At 32.8% G+C, this 24,050-nt stretch overlaps 1 protein-coding gene across 1 annotated transcript; it reads left to right on the top strand.

Moving 5' to 3' along the window:
* Positions 1-3,143: 3,143 nt before the first annotated feature.
* Positions 3,144-12,916, top strand: LOC147079630 (uncharacterized). Its single transcript, XM_085943157.1, has 5 exons — positions 3,144-3,197; positions 4,982-5,067; positions 6,937-7,029; positions 7,326-7,436; positions 8,629-12,916. The coding sequence occupies exons 2-5, from the start codon at positions 4,996-4,998 to the stop codon at positions 8,863-8,865; spliced, it is 513 nt and encodes a 170-aa protein (XP_085799283.1). The 5' UTR covers positions 3,144-3,197; positions 4,982-4,995; the 3' UTR covers positions 8,866-12,916.
* The last annotated feature ends 11,134 nt before the right edge of the window (positions 12,917-24,050 follow it).

Genomic DNA, 24,050 nt, shown 5'->3' with positions numbered 1-24,050 from the left:
TGCATAAGAAAAATATTTGAAACCAGAAGAAAAAAGTTTTTTTGCGTTCTAAAAAAAATATTTGTGGACAAAAACCCTTTGTACTAACAATGATTGAAATGTTTGAATAATGTCTCTTGTTCTTCGGTTTCCTTCTTATCAGCTTATCACTTAACAATGATGCAATTGTTCATCCCCATTAAATTTTATTTTTGCTGGTCGCACATAGCATAGCATTAAAATATAATGATTATTGAGTCATGTTACGTTATGGTGTGACGTTTTACGTAATAAATAATAATAGGTAGGTATTAATTTATTATTTTCTAAGCAATGATGATGTCAGTGGGTTAAAATGCCGGTATTGGGTACCGTAACAATGCATCCTTTGTTAATTTAGAAGCGTGTATCCAAATCAACAAAGGCGTGCGTAAATCTTTTCAACTTTATTAATAAATTCACCATCGTTGACATAAAAATATGGGAAATAGCCAAATATCAGTAGATTTCATGAATTTCGAAAAAAAATCAAAAATTCAGTATATTGGCAAAAAATATCAGTAGATCTACTGAAATTTCAGTAGACATGGCAACGCTGGTTGCAAGCTGTATGTGGCATAGACAATAAGACAATATAAATGACGGACAAGTGACTAGAAGCTTGAAGCCAAATAACGTTAAGTCATCTTATTGTTATTTGCCACTATAAAGTATGAAAGAAAGTGACTTAATACGTATTGAATTCTTTAAATTATGTCACAACTACATGGACTTTGGCGGAGCTTGTTTTTTCATACGATAGAGCGTGTTAAACTTTATCATTCTGCATTCATAACTAAAATCAGCCAATTTTTGACTTATCGTCTTCTGCCACTATACCAACGAAATGTAAATATTAATTTCAAACTGCGTTTTGGTGAAGAATAGCAAGAGCTCCCTCCAATCTCTTTGTCCCTGTACGAATAAATTAAAGTACTATTATGCAACCAAAATTCTTTGCAGCCTTCCTCAACTATATCAAGAAAGGCATGAATTAAAATAACTAAGAATACCTTCAGTTCTTGAAAACAAGTATGGTGGCTGATTATCACTAATTTTATAATAATCTGTAAATTAAAGTACTATTATGCAACCAAAATTCTTTGCAGCCTTCCTCAACTATATCAAGAAAGGCATGAAATAAAATAACTAAGAATATCTTCAGTTCTTGGAAACAAGTATGGTGGCTGATTATCACTAATTTTATAATAATCTGTCATTTGAAAGCTAACTCGAAAATTAAAATGAATTAAATATTTTTTTGTTCATTTATGTGATGCTTATTACCCCTATTTATGCGATTTTATTGAATTTTCCAACATAATGTAGACAAGCAATAGATACTGTAAAACTTGGTGCTGTTTATTTTAATTCAAACATTGTAACTCCCAGCTCAAATCTCAAAAAAAACAAAATCAAACCATGTAACTCCTCTATATTCTATGTTAATAAATATTTTGTAAAAATGACCAGATTTACTCATTTATAACATTAAAATACTAAAAGTGTTCAAATTTCCTAAACCAGTCCGTTTTATTTTAAAACAGTTTTTTCTTCCTTCTGTGAAGTTGGTTAATACGGAGTTACAAGTTCCGCGCATTTAGTTGACGAAATGTCATTCCAATATTATCTTTTGAAGAAAATATCGTTGCATAAAAATACATTGCATTTTTCAAAAATATGCATACCAACCTAATTATTGTATTATAACTTATTTATTTTTTATTACGGATCATAAGTTAAAAACAGTAGGTAAGTATAATTATTATTTACTGCGTTTTTGCTTATGAAACTAACATTCATCCATTCAAAATCATAAATAAAAAGACAAATTTTAAGTTTAATAATTAAATTAAATTTTGACACTTTTGTGTATACAAAATATTTATTTTTAAGTAATCTATTATAATCCGAAATATTTAGAGAGCATACACGTTTTGGCTATTTTGCGAGATTCTTTTGACTGGATCTTCCAAACGGATGCGGTTGTTTTTGTTCGGGATATTTTGACGGGGTACTTAGTGAAAATGGAAAAATTGGAATTTTTCGCGTAATTTACATGAAAAAACAATACAAAATACATGAAAAATCATGTAATTAAATTACTCAAAGACTCATTTAAAAAATGTGGAAAAAAAATGTTTGTTGTTAAAACTTAACGGCCATTCAAAATCAAATTTATAGCTTAATATAAAAGATAAAAAATTGAAAAATCATGTTAAAAGTTTAAAAAAATACATGTAATCGTATGCACTTAACAAAATAATTTTAAGGTAAATTTAATGGTTCAAGTATCAAGTTACTAAATTTAAAAAAATAATATCTCTCAAGATATAATCTCGAAATCAAAAAAAGTACATGCACAAACGTAAGCCAATATTAGGCAAATTGATGACCTAATAAAAAATTAAAAAAGTTTGTTGGATGGTTCTACTTAACGTTCATCAAATATTTCATATCGAATAACTCACGCACTATAAGAGAAAAAAATAAAAAAAGTATGCAGAATTGCGCATTAGCTATGCGACAAGAGATTTCACTAAAAAAATATTTTTAAACCCACGCAGTCAGGTTTTGCATACAAACTTAAAAATTAAATAGCGCGCTGAATACAAGTGAAAAGGCAAAAAAGAATCGTGCACTAACGTTCACTACCAACGCACTAGTGCTTACAATTTAAATTTTGAAAAAATATAAGTTTAGTGACACAAGTATCCAGCATTTAGCTGGGTCACCCAAATTGAAATGCGAATAACCCCCTTAATGTGCGTGCACAAACGAAATAAACGCGTGCACAAACGTGCACTAACGATGCACAAACGAATGCACTCAAAAAAAGTTGAAATTTCAACATTGGGTGACCCAACTTTAGCTGGAACACCCAATTTGAAATTGGAATTTTTCGGTTATTATAGGTGCACAAACGGAAAAAAACGTGCACAAACGTGCACAAACGTGCACTAACGATGCACAAACAAACGCACCCAAAAAAAATTGGAGTTTTAACATTGGGTGATCCAGGTAAATGGACCTGATATTTTGTCGAATCTACTGAATTTTTTTTACACATTCTACTGAAATTAAAAATTTTGACTTGGCAACACTGCATCAGATTCATTTAAAATTCAACGATTTGTTTGGTTGTTTATTATTGGCTTTTTTCTCAGGACGCCTAAGAGGTACAGTAGCTTACGATTAATATTTATACTTAATATAACGTATCGTTTGAAAGTATATAATTTAATGATGGTTTCCAGTTTCTTTTAATATAGCGATCAATCTGTGTATAGTTTGAGAAAATGTAACCCGTTGTAATTGTATTTTTGATCTTCTAACCTTAAAATGGAGTCTTGTTTTTTCTTTCCGTGGAATATTCCATAAATGAATAACTAATGTAATCAATGATTTTGGAAAAGTACGTAATCTAAAATTCTTGTGTATAACTGGCATTTTGTACAGAATGTTTGACATTTGAAAATTCCGCAAACCATTGCTAAATATTTATTGTAGGTTCTAACAATGAAATCGCTCCAACTCTAACTCGGATCATTTGAGAAATTGATTGATGACATTCAAATGTTTCAATACATTTTCTTAATATGAAACGTGCTTTGGTATTGACGTATTCATTCAATTGCGCTGCTCTGCGATATACACATTTCAATATTGTTCCTATGTGCTGTATTTTAACTGACATATTCATAAAATTATCTCTTTATGTTGTTGATCTCTTGGCAACTCATTGCCCTGCTAACTAATTGCTAATAATACATAATATTATCAGAAATATTGTATATTATAAGTTAGTGTTTATGACATTTTCATATCTAAACTCTATAACATGCATACAGGCGTCATCATAGTTGCATTATGTAGTTATTATATTAAGTATATTATAATATTATGTTGATATGAAAGGGTATATGTTTAGGGGTTTATTTATAATTAAAACCACGGATTCAGAGAAATTATATATTACGTGTTTTTGGCTTTTCAAATGAGATATAAAACATGGGTATGGGTTGAAATAACAAGACTTTGGCGCGAAAACAAAAAGGCGGTGAGTAGGTTAGGTAGTAGGTAGTAGGTGTCCTTTTTTATAATTTTGGTAAGTTAAATATATTATTTCGTTTTCATATTGTTTGGGGTACGTAATACTTGTTGTCCCGGGCAGTTTCTGTTTACATAATCTCCCGTGTAAGGGGGGGCTGTCCTTACGTATTATTGGTAACATTGTAGATTTCGCATTATAGTCATATCTTGTTGGTCGCAATTGTGAAGGACATTTTGTTGTTTTTTTATTGACTTTTTCGCCTTGACTATTTTCATGTTGTGCTTATTGACTTATACATTGTGAGGACAGTTCTCATGTTGTGCCTGTGACTTATGTGTTTTATGTACCTTATTGCTGTCAAATAAATATTGTGCACCACCCACTCTCTTCCACTGTCAAATGTTGTTGGCTAGCGATATTGCATATTGCGCAATATAGCCGGTATCAGTCTGTCAATACAATCTCCAATCTGTGGAGACCATATGCTCCGCTTCGGATCGGACATGGTAATTTATAATAAAATATACCCACTTAAATGTTTTTTTTCACTGTATCAGCCACAGATATTAACGTTGACTCACTCCACAACCGGAAGGCCTACCGTTTAACTGCCGCAAGTGCGTTTACCTGACCTAATTGTACGTTAATTACACTAATTAATACTTTGGACGCGGAAGACGCACACGGTGCGTAATGACCAGGCGGCCGATCGATGTAATTAACGTGCATTTTAAAGGGGGCAATTAAAATCTCATTATCTATTCAGCAGCGAAAGCGTTAACTAATTGCGACACAGAGAGGATTAACAGCATTTTTTTGAGATTGTACATGTAAATATAATATTTTACAATGAAATCAACAGATGTTTATGAGTATTTCATATATGACTTAATTCTATCTTATTTACAGCTTTAAAAAATAACATGGCAGACAGAGATTTGAACAATGGAGGCTGTTCCGAATCAGGAATCCCACAAACACCTATAAATCGTCAGGTAATACAACTCGCCACAGTAAAATTTGAATGACTTAACATCCCGATTTCATTAAATACACCGATTGTTTTTCTATCATCATCATCCGGAGTCGATCCACTTCTCAATGAAGGCCTCCCCCAGCTCACACCACTCTTCTAGGTCCTCAGTTCTTTTCTTTCTTCATCTGCAAGCTTTTGCATCCTGTTCCGAAAGTTTCCGGGTTATTTGCAAAAACAACGATGTTGCCTGCAAAAGGCAGTTTGCCGTTAATGGATATTCCACTGTTTTCCCAGTCAAGTCACCTTCCAGAGTAGCAGTGAATACTTTCAGTGAGAGCTTTATGCTGGCTATTGCATCATTGTGTAATATGTTATTCAGTATGTTTATATACTGCCTAGAGTATCCTTAGTTTAATGAAACCCAGGTCGAATGGTAGTCTATATTCTTGATGTCGTTCTATAACTTCCCTGACAGCCTGTATTATGCGTATGATCCGTCGTACTGTAGCCTCTTCTGAATCCAGTTTGCTCTCTCGGTTGGTTCTTGTCTAGCACAGTTTCTAGGCGGTTGGAGAGTATTTTTCTAAAAACTTTATACAGAATTGATCGGCATAATTACAGACAGGGTCACCTTCCTTGTGAAGGATTGAGACATTCTCTTTGTGCAGAAAAGGTTTGAACAGTTGTGCAAGCACTTCATTCATGGTTTTACCTGCTCTCTTGAGAATTTCTATTATTAGTCCAACCTCTCCTGGAGCTTTTCATGCCTGTTATCGCATGTCTCTGTTCAACCAACTAACCAACCTTTCGTCAACAGTTTGGCACTGCTACAGTTGAATGAAATGTGTGAAGAAATACACGTACTTTATGTGTTTCTTCAGCAGGTAGGCAAAGCCTAATATAGATCATTTATACAGAAAGCATAGAGGAAATATTGTTGAGTTGCCATTTGTGTTAGTACTTTATGTGAAATATTATTTAATATGCCCCTTTAGAGTCTAGACCACAGGTTCTCAAACTTATTTCGACCACCGCCCACTTTGAGATTTTAAAAAAAACTAGTGCCCCCCATATTTTTTAACTTACCTTTTTACCATCACTTTGTTGCGTATCTTAAAAATAGTTATTGCAAATATAATTTTTAAACATGCATTATTATATGGATAGGATAGATAGGGTGTGACCCATATCCTATTTCATCTATACGGGTCTCCAAGCATAAAATCATATCTCAAGAATTTCAGATAGGGATGGAATCGCCACGATCGACCGAAATTTTTTGTATAAAAATCACAGACAATTTTATTTAGTTAACTTAACCATAGACTACGTACATTTAAAATAAAGCTGCATCCACATTATTACATGCTTAAGCGACTCTAATTTAACCGTCTATACGGGACTTCAAGCATTCGAGTAGTAAATGGCATCTCGAGTGGTGTCGTATCTAGATTCTGTCGGATTTTTATAGATAGACTTTGTCTGCCGTCACCCCTCTAGATTTCCTTCACGCCCCCTAATTTTCTTTGAGCCTTCTACTGCCCCCATGAAAGCCTTCAGCGCCCACTTTGAAAAAGACTGGTCTAGACAATGCAATAATTACTCTCAAATTGGGCTAATTCTACGTGCATGTACTTTTTTTGACATTCATATCTATGACATGCTTTCACATTGGAATCTTAACTGTGGCAGTATTGGGAAACAATATATACAAATGGATCCATATTTGGTACGGGTACATAAATATACATTATCTAAAGCATGCCTTTAATACATTTTATGTCTATTAGATGACTTTTGGATCGAACCTCTGATGAGGTGTTATTAGTTTAGCATAATTTTCGTGAGATATAATGTTTATTTTTTTTTTTTTTTTGCCATTGAGCAGCGTATTGGACAGTTACCAGTTCGGCGTCGACTATTCGCAAACCGCGTACCTCTCCACCCAACGAAATCTGCAAACGCTCAAAAACTAAACAGAGTAAGTTCATTGATGGTTGCACTTGTTATTTGAATAAAAATGAATGGTTCTTGTGATAATAAATTAAATACATATTATCATGCCAAATACAGAACAAATAATGTTTCAATTTGTCCATGTATAACCACGGATATCTTACAATTAATACCCTTTTATTACAGATATTAATTTATTTTGTATTTATATGATCATGAAATGTTGTTTACTAGGATAATAAAAGATAGAACCCAAACCCAATTTTTGACCTATACATGTAATGTTTGACCTGCATGATTTTAATCAATTGTATTTTTCAGGAAACAGATGAGAAATTTAGGCAAGCGCGGCAACATGTCACAAGGCACCTCATATTTGGTGACGGAAACTGCGTACCTGACCCTCCAAGTAAATCAACAAACACCAGAAAAGTAAGTACATTGACGGGTGCATTTGTTTGAATGAGTATGAATGAAGACACGAGTGGATGAAGATGGTTACATTTTATGAGGTCGGATTCAGATGTGTGCCGCTCGTAGATACGATCTACATGCTCTGCTATCTCGTACAGCAGTTTCGAAGTCGATCCGAATTCTGCGGCGTCGGAGCTTCTCAACGTCAATTCCTTCTCGGCCTTTCCTGGCGACGTGAATTTTCTTTGTCTTCAGTAGATTAAAATTTTGCATATTATGACTATAATCTATGGAGATTGGTAGCCTCAAATATCTTTAGGTATTAATTAAAATAATATACTGTGTGAATAGCCGTAAAGAAGTATTTAATTAAATCAAATTTGAATAATATTCAGTTTATCTATGGATTTAAATCAGTGACGGCGCTGTCAGACAATATGTACATAGTGAATTGTACCGAGGTTGTAGTTTTATCATCGGAAAAAAAAATATGTGTGCCAATGTATACATACGATATTTGAATTAAAATAATCGGTTCTATCTGTCAATAAAGGATTAGAAGATCTGAAGCGACGAAAATGTCATTTTGTTAGAAGTGAATAGTAAATATGGCGAATATATACGGTATGTAAGGAAATATCGGATATAAACGTGACGTACCTGTAAAATCAATCGGTAGACAATTTGGTAGCGCACAGATCAAAGTGAAGATGTTAAAATACCAATAAAATGTCGTTTAAATGAGAAATTAGCGCGTTTTCCAAGATGTCTTAGGATAATAATAGTATTAGATTATGATGACAAATTCAGAAAAAAAGAATGTTTCAATTTCTCCATGTATAACCATGGATATCTTTCAATTAATACCCTTTTATTATAGATACTAATGTATTTTGTATTTATATGATTATGAAATGTAACAACATGCTAGGATAATAAAAGATAGTGCCCAAACCCAATGTTTGACCTATACATGTGGATTATCATGACAAATTCAGAAAAAAAGAATGTTTCAATTTCTCCATGTATAACCATGGATATCTTTCAATTAATACCCTTTTATTATAGATACTAATGTATTTTGTATTTATATGATTATGAAATGTAACAAACATGCTAGCATAATAAAAGATAGTGCCCAAACCCAATGTTTGACCTATACATGTGGTAATTTTTGACTTGTATGATTTTTATTAATTATGTTTTTCAGGAAACTGATGAGAAATTAAGGCAAGCAAATGTCACAACACACCTTGAATTCCCTGATGAAAAAATAGCAATAGCTAAACAAACGTTCACGGTTAACGAGCCAAAGGAATCTGGTGAGAAACCAAATCCATTGGCGGATAACGAACCAAAGGAATCTGGTGAAGACCCAAATCCAGTGGTGAATAACGAGCCAAAGGAACCTGGTAACGGCCTTAATACTTTGGCGGATAAAGAATGAGGCAAAAGAATCGGGTGAAAATCAAAATGAGCAGCTTTTTGTCTGAAAAAAGTGATTTGCTGTGTGAAGTTTTTTACTTTTGGTATTCAAAAATTTATTGGAAAAAAGGTATTTCGTGTTGTTATTGTAATGGGTGTGTCGAAATCCCGAAGGCTGAAACTCCGAATGGGTGAAATTGTTTTATTTGTTTTGGATTTCTGTCTACCAACGTTTAGTTATAATGTATACAAGTAATTTTTCAAAAAGCTGATTTCCCACTCACATTGTCGAAACATATATTTTTATTGCATTTTCTTTTATAAAAAAAAGAGAATTTTTTGCTTTCAGGTAGGTACTTGTTGGGAATTATTACTGTTTTTATTTTTCGGGATTTCGGCCCTCGGGATTCCGGCCTTCGGGATTTTGTCTGGCACCCATTGTAAGAATGGAAGTAAGTTTAACATTTCTATTATTTACATTGAAATGCAATGTATACTTCTCAAGTATTGTTTAGTAATAGCCAGACTGTGTATATAGTGTCCCAACTTAAGATGCTTATATCATTGATGGATTGGACGTATTTCTGCAAACAAGATCCAACCCTCACGTGTAATATGTTGAGAAAATTCAATATTTGAGTGATGATTGATTTAAAAAATATGATTTGTGATTATTTAATTTAAACATCTGATGGGATACTTTAATAAAATCAAATAATAACATATCATTTTAAATCCAGGGCTCGAAATGGACCGGAACGCACCGGAGTGCCGTTCCGGTTGGTGAAATTTGTAAAGTTATCGCTCCGTCTCACTGACAAAATAATTTGACCGTCTGAGCTAGATATGGCATAGATATAACAAAAAATCTAGCACACTTATGTTTTTAAAATACACGTAAAATTTGATAACCTTGTTAATATCCTTAGAAAATTTTTGAGCGCTCCTGTTCGTAAACTTTTCCATTTCGAGTGCTGTTTAAATCAATCTTAACTCAAATATTGAATTTTCTCAACATGTAACCGGGTGAAGTTAGGGGGTTTGACGGTACGCGTGAAGGTTGGATCTTGTTTGCAGAAATACGTCCGATTGTTCTACAGTTTTTTTAAAAATTCTTTGTGTTACATGAGTTTTTATAAATATTGTGTCAGTTTTCACCTCCAGTTGAAAAACAAATTATATATGTTGTATATTTCATCATATTGTTACCAGATATCTTTTTTCATATTATATTATGTAAATACCTATCTCATTTGGTAGAATGTACCTACAAGGATAATTTATTAATGGATAAGAATCTGAAAATGTGGCAGATCTTAGTCTGATTAATGTTTTTCCAAAGCTAATTAATGTACAAAAGATTTACTATTTATCAATTAATGTTAATTAGTATAAAAATAAAAGCTATAAGAACAGTAGGGATTGCAATACCGGTATTTCGAAACCGGTATCTCAGTATTTTCCGATACCGAAATAACGGTTTTAAAAATCAGACAATACCGATATATTCGATATCGAAAGTGGATATAAAATGTATTAATTGATATAAAAAATATAGCACGACTGTATTTTTTTGTCCGTCTGGTTTATTTCTGTTGGCCTTCAACCTTGGTGACCAGTAAGAACATTTGCAAATACATTATAGGTAGGTACCTACTTCCCTGATTTTAATTTTATCCAAATATTTTCACCAGTCGCCCGCGGACTTTATAAGTTGTCAGGTCTATTTTTAGATGTATCTGAAATTGCACCCAAATCCTACCCACTGTTTGTTTAATCATTTATTCAATCAATATCATAATAATAATATGTAAGTCTACTATAATGGACTTGATGTGCCTAATAGTTTGATGGTTATCTTCTCAATACTAGTTTATAGAATAATAGTGAAATATATTTTTTTTAACAAAAAAGTGAGCAGTATTGTGTTCGGTTTTACTTCTAATTCGGCTATTGCAATCCCTAAAAAACAGTCATTCTAAATCATTACGTTCCTTCCACATTAAATATTATCTAATGTTAATAGAACATAGAATTAATTATTTATAATGTATTTAGTGCTATAATATATTTTTTTTTCGACCATGTCTGATCCTTCTAGCATCATATGGGGGGGGGGGGGGGGTCCATAGATTTCTCCATGTTTTTTTTTTACGAGAAATGAATGTCAGCAAGCTGAAATTATGTAAAAAAACCTTTAATTATTTGTTTTGCTTATAAAATGATATTTCTTTTGTTATTTCCATGCCATCATGGCACTCTTGCTTTGTTGCTTATTCATTAAAATAAGATTTTTTTTTTTCTGTTGATTTTATTAAAATATGTTTCTAATGTTTTGAATAGGTGCCCGTTATATACATAGTTGTGTATATGTTTGTAGTTGGCATTTCAAATAATATCGCTGGATGTAATCCGGTACCAGTGCAAAAGCCAATTATTTTCATTATTATAAATTTCCAATCATAAGATATGTATATACAGTACAGGTTCTACTGTATTGTACTTATTATGTAGAAACTATAACATGACTATAGTATTAATAATTTTAAGGGAGTTTTATTTAATACATTATGTATTATCCTATAACACCTATTAATATTTTAATGTATAAAAATGGCTGAAGCCATATATGCAATAATTGTTTTTTGATTATTATGTGATGTTAAAATAGAATACTATGTTGGGATTCGTGACCTCCAGCTTATAATCCGTCTTTACCTGTCTAGCAAGCAGTCGATTGTTAGCGAGCACTAACAATATCTTGTATATCAAGTTGGTATAGATGGAGTTTCACGGATCTCTATTGTCGAGTCTTTTGAATCACAGAGTTGAGTCATGTCATGTCTATTAATTTAAATACAGTCGAACTTGGTTATTACGAGGAAGATGGGACTGACTGAATTTGCTCGTTATAAGCATTACGCGTTATATCGTTATATAACATTTTTCGCGCCACGTTCTATTTAAGCATAGAACATAAAAAATCTGAAAACCATCATAAAAATCCCCGAAACAAGCATGGCATTCATAAACTACAAAAGAGGCCGGCGCTGGTAGGTACCTACTGACTTCACAAAGCTTGGATTTTTTACATGAAATTTCAACCATATGCATGGATACTTTTTCAATGTTGTCGGCGAAAATACCAAGTAATAACCAAGTTCGACTGTATGTATTATTATTGTTAAAAATTATCAGTTCTTAGTCATAAGAGGAACAAGTTAAACTGTCAGAAATATGTTATAAGGACTACTTATTACGAGTTTGATGAATTGTACAACATCAAAACAATGTTCCTCTGGAACTGTATAATTTTTCTGAAACTTATTGATCTCTATAACTTGTGATAAAATCATGTCAAATGTTTTATTAAATAAAAGATATATTTTTCATGTGTAGGTATGTATTTATGAAAAGCAATGGCCTATAACGGATGGCGAACCTATGGCACGCATGACCAAATTCATACATACATGACAAATCGCATTGTATAAAAAATTGCAGGCATTTTCGAGAATAATTATTACGTTTAATGTAAATATACAATTGCATAGGTCGGTCCTTAGGATCAGGGAATTAAAAATAAAAATATTCAATCAAGAAACCTTATGAAATTAATTTTCGGCAGTCATTCAAATATAATAACTGCTTGTTATTTTGCCTCGAACTTAATCTCTAATAAAAATGGAAAACCATTCAGTGATGAAGAATATAATATTAAATAAGAGTGGTTTAAATGCTTCCTTCTCTTGTGACTAATTTGAAAATAAGGGAAAAAAATCAAAGAATAAAAGATATGCCTTCGGCTAGAAATACTGTGAAAGATAGAATATCAAGAACTGAATTGTAATTCTTAAACTTTTTTAATAAAATTCTTAAAAACTTTTTTTTTCACCATAAAAAACTGCTTGGCACGTCAGATAGTCGAGAAATATTATTTGAGAAATTTTGGCACGCGTATGTAAAAAGGTTCGCCAACCTTGGCCTATAAGATATAATGAATGGGATTAGTACCTGAACTGAATCCACATTTTTTTTGATATTATAATATTGCTTTATAACTTTTAATTATTATGTACAAAAAAAATATATTCCTAAAAATATGATGTTTTATTTGAAACCCAGATTAACAAGTGTCAATTATTTAAATGTGAACTTTGGACTTCGTAGACTAGTGCTAGGGCTCTAGCCTGGGGGCCCGGTGTGGCCACCATCTAAATGAGATGAACAGTAAAGAAAAAGAGACTATTGAGAGAAAATATTGACCTTTATTTTGTCATGCAATTAAAATTAATTATTTTATTAGGCACAACACAATTATTATTCCTTTCATCATAATGACTTATTTCGGCTCTTGTGATTTACAATCTTTATCGCAGTCTATACCCACACTTTGTTTTTGACGAAATACAATACATTAATAAGTAAATCAATTGCGTTTGATTTAAAGCTCAAATTGCAAAAACAATAAAAATACGCAGTGACAAAAAGCGATTAGTGCGATTACTTTCTGGGTGGTGTTTATGAGTTTATGACATTAGGTTTCAGGTGTTTGTTTTGATAATTAACCGCATTTGAGATAATGCATGCCGAGCCGACAAAGAAAATTAACCGAACGAAAGGTGCATTATATAAATAATTTATATCCCTGTCTGTCGGGAAGTTTCTGACATGTCTGGCAGTGTAGGCAACTGTAGTATAATAATTATAGTATTTGTACTATAATTTTGGTGCGCGTACTATGTCCGATATAAAAATGGTATACTGCCCAAAACACTATACTCTTGAATATCGGATAAAGGTTTTTTTTTTTCTTAATGATTTCATTTCTACATTAAAAAAATATACTTAAAATTTCATAATTTGGTGCGAAGTACTATTATTTCGTAATAGAGGAAAATTTGTCAAACCAAGAGAAAAAAATGTTTGTGAGGTAAAAAACAGTCCTCAAAACAAAACAGTTTTTCATATTCGCAGGTAAAAAATTTTGATAGGAGGAGGTAAAAAATGAGAAAAATACTATAATTTTTGGGACCACGTAATATAATTTGGTCACAAAATGACAGCAACACTGGTCTGGTGCAATGTTGCCAACCGTATAATTATAGTATGTCTACTATAATTTTGGTCCGCGTACTATACTATATACCTACACGCATCAAAAATTCGCTGTGATAAAAATGACGCCTGCTGCGCAAGTTTACTTCGAGATTGTTAAAAGTTTAAAATATATGGTGCAATACAATTTTTTATTATAGTTTGTCGATATTAAATAAATTGAGTAGATGTAGTTAGGTACCAACTCAATACGCTGAATACACTTACTAATTTTTACCTCGCGGAACAACATTTGGGAAATGCTGCAGTGTAAAGCATCATACGTTAACCTTAGTTTTAGATAGGTGGGCCCGCCAACGATCTTGGCCTGGGGGCCCCGCTTCAGGATGTGGGGGCCATGGTTCCCATTCACCAAACCATACTGATGAATCGCAGACACAACTTTTGGCAAGCAAATTTAGCTTGTCAGTCATACAGCATGGGGTTTAAATTAAATATGAAATCTGAAAATGCTCCTATTCATCCCGTTTTACAGTATTCTGTGTAGCGATTTTTTTGCATTTCTAAATAAATACACTTGAATTGTTGAGTTGTCAGTACTTGGCATCATATATTATGAAGCACTGAATGTGACCCTCTTGTATCCAAGTAACATGGGACCCCTCGTCATATTGGATAAATAAGTAACACTTATCCACCAGGACACAAAAAATATTTATAAAATAAAATTCTATACGTGAATTATCATTTTAATTATATCAATGATCATATCACATTAAATTGTATCATGCAGCCACTTTTTTGAAATGTTAAATACTTTAGGTAAAATAGCGCCAGTGACTTTTTTTACTATTTGAGCATATTTGTGAAGTATGTTTATCTCATTTAACTTAACTTAACACGCCGGGACCCCAGGCTAGAGCCTTTTCAGCCCCCCCTTGTGTGGGGCATGGTTTCACAACACTATTGTCATTGGGACCGTTGTAGTATACCATTCATCTGATTGCGATGAAACTTTCTCAGTTATGCGCACACCGATAGTTTCTGAATTAGTACAACCATCTTCTATTAGTATGCGTATCATTACCATTCATCCGATTGCAATGAAACTTTGGTGAGTTGTTGTGCGCACACCCGCGAAGATTTCTGAATTAGTACAACCATCTTCTTTTTCTATTCATATGCGTTCCTATACCATTCATCTGATTGCGATTGAACTTTGGTGAATTGTGCGCACACCCGCGAAGGTTTCTGAATTAGTACAACCATCTTCATCTATTCATATGCGTTCCTATACCAAATTTGGAAAATCCATGCTTCTCACATGGACAGCTGTATGTGGACTGCTCTCGCGTTGGAATTCGTGTACGCACCAGACGGAAAAACAAAAAATATTTTCTATCCAAAAGCACTTCAATAAACAGAATTAAAACATAAACAATTTCTTTCTTTGAGTGGCATTGCAACGCATGCTGGGTACTCGCTAGTTGTCTATAAAAAATAAATGCTTGCAGTCATGGACTAATATTTACAAAATCAAATTTTAAATTAAAATTTAACCTTAAACAATATAGTTTCCCGGTGCAGGACTTTCATATCAAAACAAATGTAGCAATGCATATATCTGAGAGGAATAGACCAATTCTAATAAGAATATGAATTTATAAGACCCTAAGGTGTGGAATCAGCTTGATACAGGTTGATGATATAAATGGGTAGGTATATAATGTAGCCAATTTGGACCTATCGGACATGACAAATAAGGCATACAATCGCTCGCCAAAACGGAAAAAGCTGTAGGATAATAATAGTATTAGATTAGATGATTTTTTTAAAATATGATTTATTGTTATTTACTCTAATAAAGTCAAAACAGTTTTCATATGCCGGCTCTTACAACTCGCCTTGTCTGCCGTACAACTATAAATCAAACCTAAGAACGTCACTCCGATGCTGCATATGAAGGCACATTTATGCAACATCATATCGTCGGTGTTTTGTAAAAAGGGTGAATTAACCAAAATGCTACTTTACAGGAGGAGGATTTTTAACTTTTGACATTTATTTGTTTTTTACCTGTAGATGATTATAAATATCTAACAAGTTTATAATAAACCTTAGAAAGAATACTGTCATTATAATAGGTATTATTATATAATATTTTAAAAGGCCTAATATGTCACATTTGCTTTTTATTTCGTAATTTTAATTAATTTAATTTTAGTCGATTATCGTTTTTAAGTACTTTCCTGTGGAGATAAAAATTCGCAGTTTTTACACAACAAAGCTAATGGGGTACATATTGTATTTTCATTAAAATCTCGATTTCGCCAAAATGGTTGATTCGCCCTTTTTACAAAACACCGACGATATGCTCATGAAGGCGAGCCGGTATAGGAATGACCAATTCAGAGCTGTGCGAATGCATTGTAGACGAGATGAGTTTTGATGTACGAGCCGAGTAAAAGTGTTTCTTTCACATTCATTAAATTTATTCAGATATTTGTAAGTGCGATAAGTTTTAAATGTTCAGTATCTCGTCGTCATACAAGAGAAAGTGACCAAGTGCATTTTTTACGAAATCGGTTTTATTGACTATTTGACATCTTAATAACATAATGGTTGTCTGGAAAAAATGACCAACTGAATTTCAGCCTGGAAACATACTATCTCGAATTTATCAAAATGACTATCTGCATTAACGGCCCACGTGCTCGTCGTAGGTCAAAATTGAGTTTTTATTGTATTTTCAAACCATGATCCTGGACACTCCTTAAACGTTGTAGATAATATATTTATATAATTTTGAAGCCTTATTATCCTTTATAGTTATTTTAAACATTTGATGACTGCATAAAGTATTTTTGTTACATAAAATAGTATTCTTTTAAACCTCTCGCTCTAATGTTTTAGAATAAAGTCATATTTCGGTACATAACTGAGCAGTGGTGTTAAAATTTTTTACATTTATTAATTTTTAAACGCATTTATGAAACCATTAGTATAATTTATTTCGAGATAATTTTTGTAAAATATTCAAGATAAAAAATTATATTGATAATCTCTGTGATCCCAAATTTGACAAGAATTAGGCATTTTATTATTCAAAAAATGGGCAAGATTAACACATTTGAAGATGATTCTAAAGATACTTATTATAAGCTATATCTTTGGTCATTCAAGTGTGATAAACATCTTATGAATAATGATTGCTTAATAATAATTATTGACCTAAGAATAAGGTAGTGTTTTTTTGAAATACGCCATTTCTTTTGTCATTCCCCAGTGGTTAAGCTACAACATACGGCCGTAGCTATAAATTGACAAACTATAATTAAAGTAGGGAGTAAAATGATATTGACGCGCGTGTTTGAACATGTACCGTTTAAAAAAAATAAAAAAAAATTCGGTTAGGTACATGTTCAAACACGCACGTTAACATAATTTTACTCCCTACTTTAATTATAGTTTGTCAATTTATGGCTACGGCCGTATGTTGTAACTTAACCACTAGGGAATGACAAAAGAAATGGCGTATTTCAAAAAAACACTACCTTATTCTTAGGTCAATAATTATTATAAAGCAATCATTATTCATAAGATGTTTATCACACTTGAATGGTCAAAGATATAGCTTATAATAAGTATCTTTAGAATCATCTTCAAATGTGTTAATTTTGCCGATTTTTTTAATAATAAAATGCCTAATTCTTGTCAAATTTGGGATCACAGAGATTATCAATATAATTTTTTATCGTGAATATTTTACAAAAATTATCTCGTAATAAATTATACTAATGGTTTCATAAATGCGTTTAAAAATTAATAAACGTAAAAAATCTTAACACCACTGCACAGTTATGTACCGAAATATGACTATATTCTTAAACATTAGAGCGAGAGGTTTAAAAGAATACTATTTTATGTAACAAAAATACTTTATGCAGTCATCAAATGTTTAAAATAACTATAAAGGATAATAAGGCTTCAAAATTATATAAATAGATTATCTACAACGTTTAAGGAGTGTCCAGGATCATGGTTTGAAAATACAATAAAAACTCAATTTTGACCTTCGACGAGCATGTCCCCCCTTAAGGCACATTTTTTGCCAAGAAAAATTGAATATTAGACACATGGTCATTTCTTTTTGTAATCTCTTACAATAAAAAATGACCAAGTGACAGTTTTCCTTGGAGTAGTTATTCTGTAGTAGTGAAGTTAGTCATTTATTTCTTACGAAACGTTCGACGTATCAATTTTCTCTCATTGTAAAGTGATAGAATTCGTTCATAAAATGATCTGTAGAAGTAAATTAATGGTGTAAATGTGTCAAAACCAATTCAGAGGTGAGTTGGAATCTATTTGTTTATCCATTGTATAAACATAAACATTTTCAGAGCAGCTCAATCCCAACGAAATAAAAATAAAATAGTGATACCATATGCAGTGAATGAGTTAAGAACCAAATTTAATGCCGTCTATTTGACGCTTGCATTCTGACGGTGCTGCTTTAGCGAATTATTAGCACCTTACGAAGGCTCAGAGCAACCGTATACTGAACTTAGAAAACAGATGTTTGCGACAGATACTGGGTGTGCAGTGGTATGACTTTGTGAGCAACGAGGAGATAAAAGATCGTACTAAGTAGCCTCTCATCACGCTGAGTGTGAAGAGGCACCGTTGGACCAGAATTTCAACCTGGCTTGCCCGTTCTTTAAGCCAACCGGATTCCGGCGTCATGGAAGGCCGCTAAATACTATCTATAAAGTGTATACGACAGAGCTACGGGATGCTGGTTTGGCCTGGAACAATGCAAGAAGACTGGCGAGCGACAGGGATTCTTGGAGGCGCCTGGTGTCCATATGCTCTAACTCCATATGCTCTAACTAAAGGGCTGATATGGTCGAAGAAGATCTTAAATTAGTTGCTGCCAAAATAATGAAAAATCGGTATGAGCATGCCAGACCAGGACACATTCTCCATAAAATATTCTTATAACGACGACGTTCAAACCCTGTCAGTGTTTGGGCGAGGTCGGCCACCACTTGTTGCCCCATTAAAATACTTATTCAAAGAAGAACTCAATATAACCAGGCTAAAAAAGAAAGATTTTGTAAAGCTGTGTGATACTGGAGCAATTCCTCGTGATTCATTCATTCATGGATGGTACAGATAACTTGGTGAAAATAACATGCCAGACATGCCAGACAGGGCACCAGAACCAAACATGGATTCTCAATCTGAAGCAGAGTATTTTTTTACATTAATTTATTTTAATGTACTTATATTTTTGTGACTTTTGTACTTTTTCATGTAAAGCAACTGGGTATATTTTCCATAGAAAATTAAAAAATTGTATTCTATTTTCGCCATTCTATTCAGAATGCACTCAAAATAAAGTCAATTTAAAGAAAAATACCTATACTTCATTTTTGTTTTATCTGTATTCCAAGAATGAAAAGTGACTATCTGCAATTTTTCCATAATTCATGGGTGGTAAAACTGACCAACTTCATTTCGTATTTTTAAAAGCTAGAACAAAAGTGATTTTTTCAAATATTATAATTTAATTTTAAAACTAAATATCATATCTACACCCACAAAAATAATCAGAAATGTGAATGCAATATAAGGATTTTTTAGATTGATTTCAAATGTTAAAATGGCTCTCCTGAACAATTTACTATTTTGCACTTGGTCACTTTCTCTTGTATGACGACGATCTTTAAATCAATCAGTAATGAGTCAATATCATCTTGTTTGATAGGTAGGTATACCTGTAAAAATATCATTACTCAACCCATAATATTAAGGATCGGTAGAATTAAATATGCATGAAATATGTTGAGATTGAAATTAAGTACAATTTTTTTTAGATAGGTAGAGACGAAGTGCTTCTGCATTTATTACAGCATTATCAGGGCTCGAAATAGACCGGAACGCCGTTCCAGTTCGTGAAATCGTAAAATTATCATGGAAAAAATATTTTGACCGTCTGAGCTAGATACTAGAAAATCTAACAAATTTGATAACTGTATAAATTAATATCTTCAGAAATTTGTCGAGCGCTCCGGATCATAAACTTTTCCATTTCGAGCGCTGTGCATTATTGGTCTTTATCTTCAATCAGATGTTATTTACATAGAAAAAGGCACAAGCTATTGCTCTCAAATTTGGTTGGCAGAATCCTTGAAACATTTTGTGGGATCTCAAGAAACCCATCGAGGAATCTGACACCATGTAGGTAGGTATCATAATCAGCGGCGGCTCCTCTAACACCATGCAAGTGCTATACACTGCCTTCATTTTTTAAGACATCACTCAACTTTGCATTGTTATTCATATGTGTAGGTATCACCCATTTCGCGAAGTAGAACATGTAGCAGTATTATGAACAATACTCCTTCCGTGAGCGCGAAGCGATCGGTATCCAAATACGATTTTCAGTTTGCATAGGATTACTGTGAGGTCATTGTATACTACTTAAACGGTGGTCCTATGTTCCTGGGTGGTGTTTTTTGTGGCATTTTTTACACAGTTTACATCAGCGCACAAAATTAGGACTCTAGAAACCAAAATGCCAGTTCCTATTTTATAACAATGTTGGCAAGTTAATAAAAATGTCTTATATCTCTTTTATAGTTATAATTTCTAAAAAATGTATTATAAAATGTCATATATTATTAGTATATAAACAATATTTATAAATACGTTTTTAGAAATTGTACATAATATAAGAAAGATACGAGACATTTTTAATGAGTCGCTAACATTTTACGAAAATAGAAACTACCATACTTGTTTCTAAACCCCTCAAATACATTCAATATAATAAAAAAATACAAAGGAAATACATGAGTAGTAGGTCGTAGCTGAAAATTAAATAATATAAGAGAAAAATACTTTTAATAACATATAAATACATTAGAAATAAACTGAGTTTGAATAAAGGTTGATTTACAATATAAATATTACCCACTTGAAACAAAAAACTTACTACTTTACACTTTTTACTAAGTGATCTTCTTCTTTTTTCTTCTTCTTTAGCCATATCCGCCCCTTAGCTGGAGCATATGGACACCACGCGGCACCTCCAAGAATCCCTGTCACTCGCCAGTCTTCTTGCTTCGTTCCAGGTCAAACCAGCATCCCGTAGCTCCGCCGTATACACTCTGTAGATTGTATTTAGCGGCCTTCCAGGTCGCCGGAATCCGGTCGGCTTGAAGAACAGGCAAGCCAGGGTAAAGTTGTCTTCTGGCATCCGCAGCACGTGGCCGAGGTGAGAGGCTGCTTGGTGCATTCTCTTATCTCCTCGTTGCTCCTAAAGTCATACCACCGCACACCCAGTATTCGTCGCAAACATCTGTTTTCGAAGCTCAGTATACGGTTGCTCTGAGCCTTCGTAAGGTGCCATGATTCGCTACCGTAAAGCAGCACTGTCAGAATGCAAGCGTCGAATAGGCGGCATTTGATTAAGTAAGTTATATTCCATTGTTTCCAAATATTCCGTTATAAAGTGTATCAATACGATTAAAACCAGTGCCAAAAGTGAGCGTCTTTTCAAGTTATTTTGTGAAGAACAAAATGCGCAGTACGTTAGACTGTTACTTTACACTGAAGTAAGATGGCTTTCAAAAGGAAATTCCTTAAAAAGATTTATGGAATTATTCGATATCCTTAGTGATTTTTTAAGCAGCCGACCTGATATGAAGTTTTTGATGACGGTCGACGGTAGAGCATTTGTAAGCTATTTAACAGATATATTTGAAAAGTTAAATATTTTAAATAGCCAACTTCAAGGATCGATGAAAACACTTGTCGATGCAAAAGCAAAGATATTTGCATTCACTACTTTCATTGAATTGTCTAAAAAAATATTTTAAACAACAATTTTGAAAAATTTGACTGGCTCAAAAAATGTGAAGTGACTGATAATGCTAAACTTGTTATTTTCGACCATCTGCAAACTTTATTAACTGATTTTAAAGAACGATTTGCTGATTTAAAGGAAATAAATTTTCCAGCTTGGTTGACACAACCAATGCTGGTAGATATTTCAAATGAACAACTGTATCAAGAGGAACTTTCAGAAATGCAAAATGATGATTCGATTACAAATTTATTTAATATAAAAGGAATAATGGCATGGATTTGCGAAGAAGCTAACACAAAATATCCTAATATTACTTTGCATGCCAGAAAATTATTATTACCCTTTCCCTCATCTTATTTGGAGGAATATGGTTTTAGCGCCATAAGCGATTTACTCATTAAAAAACGAAATCGATTGGATATAACTAATAGAGGAGACCTAAGACTGAAATTAACTAAGTTATATCCGGACATAAAATTTCTTTGTAGAAATCGTAACTGAATTTCTATGAATTAGGCGTCAAGATATGTGTGTGTGTTTGTACTAAATTTCAATTGTCATTTGTGTTTTATTATTGTTTTAATTTTTATTTTATTCTACTTAATTACATTTTCAATTTGTATTTTGAAATAATTTCAGTTATAATATATGTATTAGAATAGGTTTTATTTAATTTCATTAGGGGTTCATATGTTTACAAACATATTACAATATGATTTGAAAATTTACCTGCTGTTTTATTAAAAAAAGATGCCGGTGGGGCATTTGACTTTTGAAAAGGCTACGGTGGGGCATGGCATGAAGAAGGCTGGGAAACACTGTTCTAGTCTATATAATGTTGTAATTATTATTGTCAATACTGTAGGTGGGCGAATTCAAATAATTCATCCAAAGCCAATGTATTAAGTTGTTTTATTGTATTCAACAATTATTCCTTCACTGGGCCTCCCAATGTTTCGAAAATGTCATAAAGGCTCAACCAAACAACTACGAGATAATAAAAATTCTTGGATCCCTATACGCTACATCAACTTTCAATCTTAACGAGATGTAGCTCGTGCACATCTCAAGAAAGTCACTGATCAATTCTCAAGTGACATCGAAGCTTGGATTTAATTAGAGCAGTCTGATTTGCAGTTATATCATCCCATTTTTTATTAATATACAAGACATAAACTTTCATTTTTAAAGATATAATAATTATGTATAACCATCTTAGTCATTTTGTCATCTGTCTTTGTTTCATCGTTGATACTAGATAGATCAATATACACTTCAGAGAAGAGGTGTTTATTATCTGCATTGTGAAACTTGTAAAACAGTTTAGTGATTCAGATTCACAATTCACCAAGCACGTCTTTATAGAGAGCAGCAGCCATATTGTAGATCCAATTCATGGTCCGAAATATGTGTATCTATATGACAAGGGTGGTCGACTAAATCTCATGGAGCAATTTGGGATAAAAAAGTGTATTCCAAAAAAGTCTATGTGGATGTTAATCTGTAAAAGACTTGTTTTCGCAGGGTTTAATTGAATCTAAAAAACTAACCCAACACCATCTGTAAGTTGTTGTCTTATTTCAATGAAAAAAATATGCATGACTGACAAAGTTTAATGTGCACTATTTATGGCAGTTCTTAACAGCCTACCTCCACCCTTCACCACTGCTATCTATGCCCCAAGGCTTTCTATGCAATGTGCTGCTCACCCATCTAATGGTCAAACAAGCAATGAAATGTAAAAACAATAAATTGTTGACTACGTAGTATACGTTTATACAGCAAATACTTTAAGTAATAATCTGTTTATTTCTGTGTTATTTCTGTACACGTTTGCTTAATCTTATCAATGCTTTTTTGTTTGCAGTATGAGAATTGTTTGAACAAATTCCACGCTCACCATAATGTAGATAACAGGAAGCCAATATAGCTTTGCTACGAGCCAGATGAGTTGGGCCGTGTAACGGCTCTCTACTATACACCATGGTGCTCATCCTGAGAAGAATGTCCGCCCACGTTTTGATTGGTCACAGAAGTTTATTACTTTTAATACTTACCTATGTAACTACCTACCCATATTGATTTTTCCTTTATAACATTGATGATTTATTGTAATATATTTACACCAAGCAAAGAAATTACATGTTACACCTCCTTACATTTTTAAGTTTAAGTCGAGCACCCAGTTAAGTACCTCTTGGATTGATGATTCGAAACGATAAGGTGGATAATAACTACTTATAATTTTGTTTATTGGTTGTCTTATTATTAAA

This window comes from Rhyacophila brunnea, unplaced genomic scaffold (assembly GCF_057557595.1).
Source record: "Rhyacophila brunnea isolate RB1 unplaced genomic scaffold, BYU_Rbru_1.0 scaffold_1, whole genome shotgun sequence".
Lineage (NCBI taxonomy): Eukaryota > Metazoa > Arthropoda > Insecta > Trichoptera > Rhyacophilidae > Rhyacophila > Rhyacophila brunnea.
Note: the sequence above shows the minus strand (reverse complement) of the source record. Positions and strands in the feature narration are given on the sequence as shown.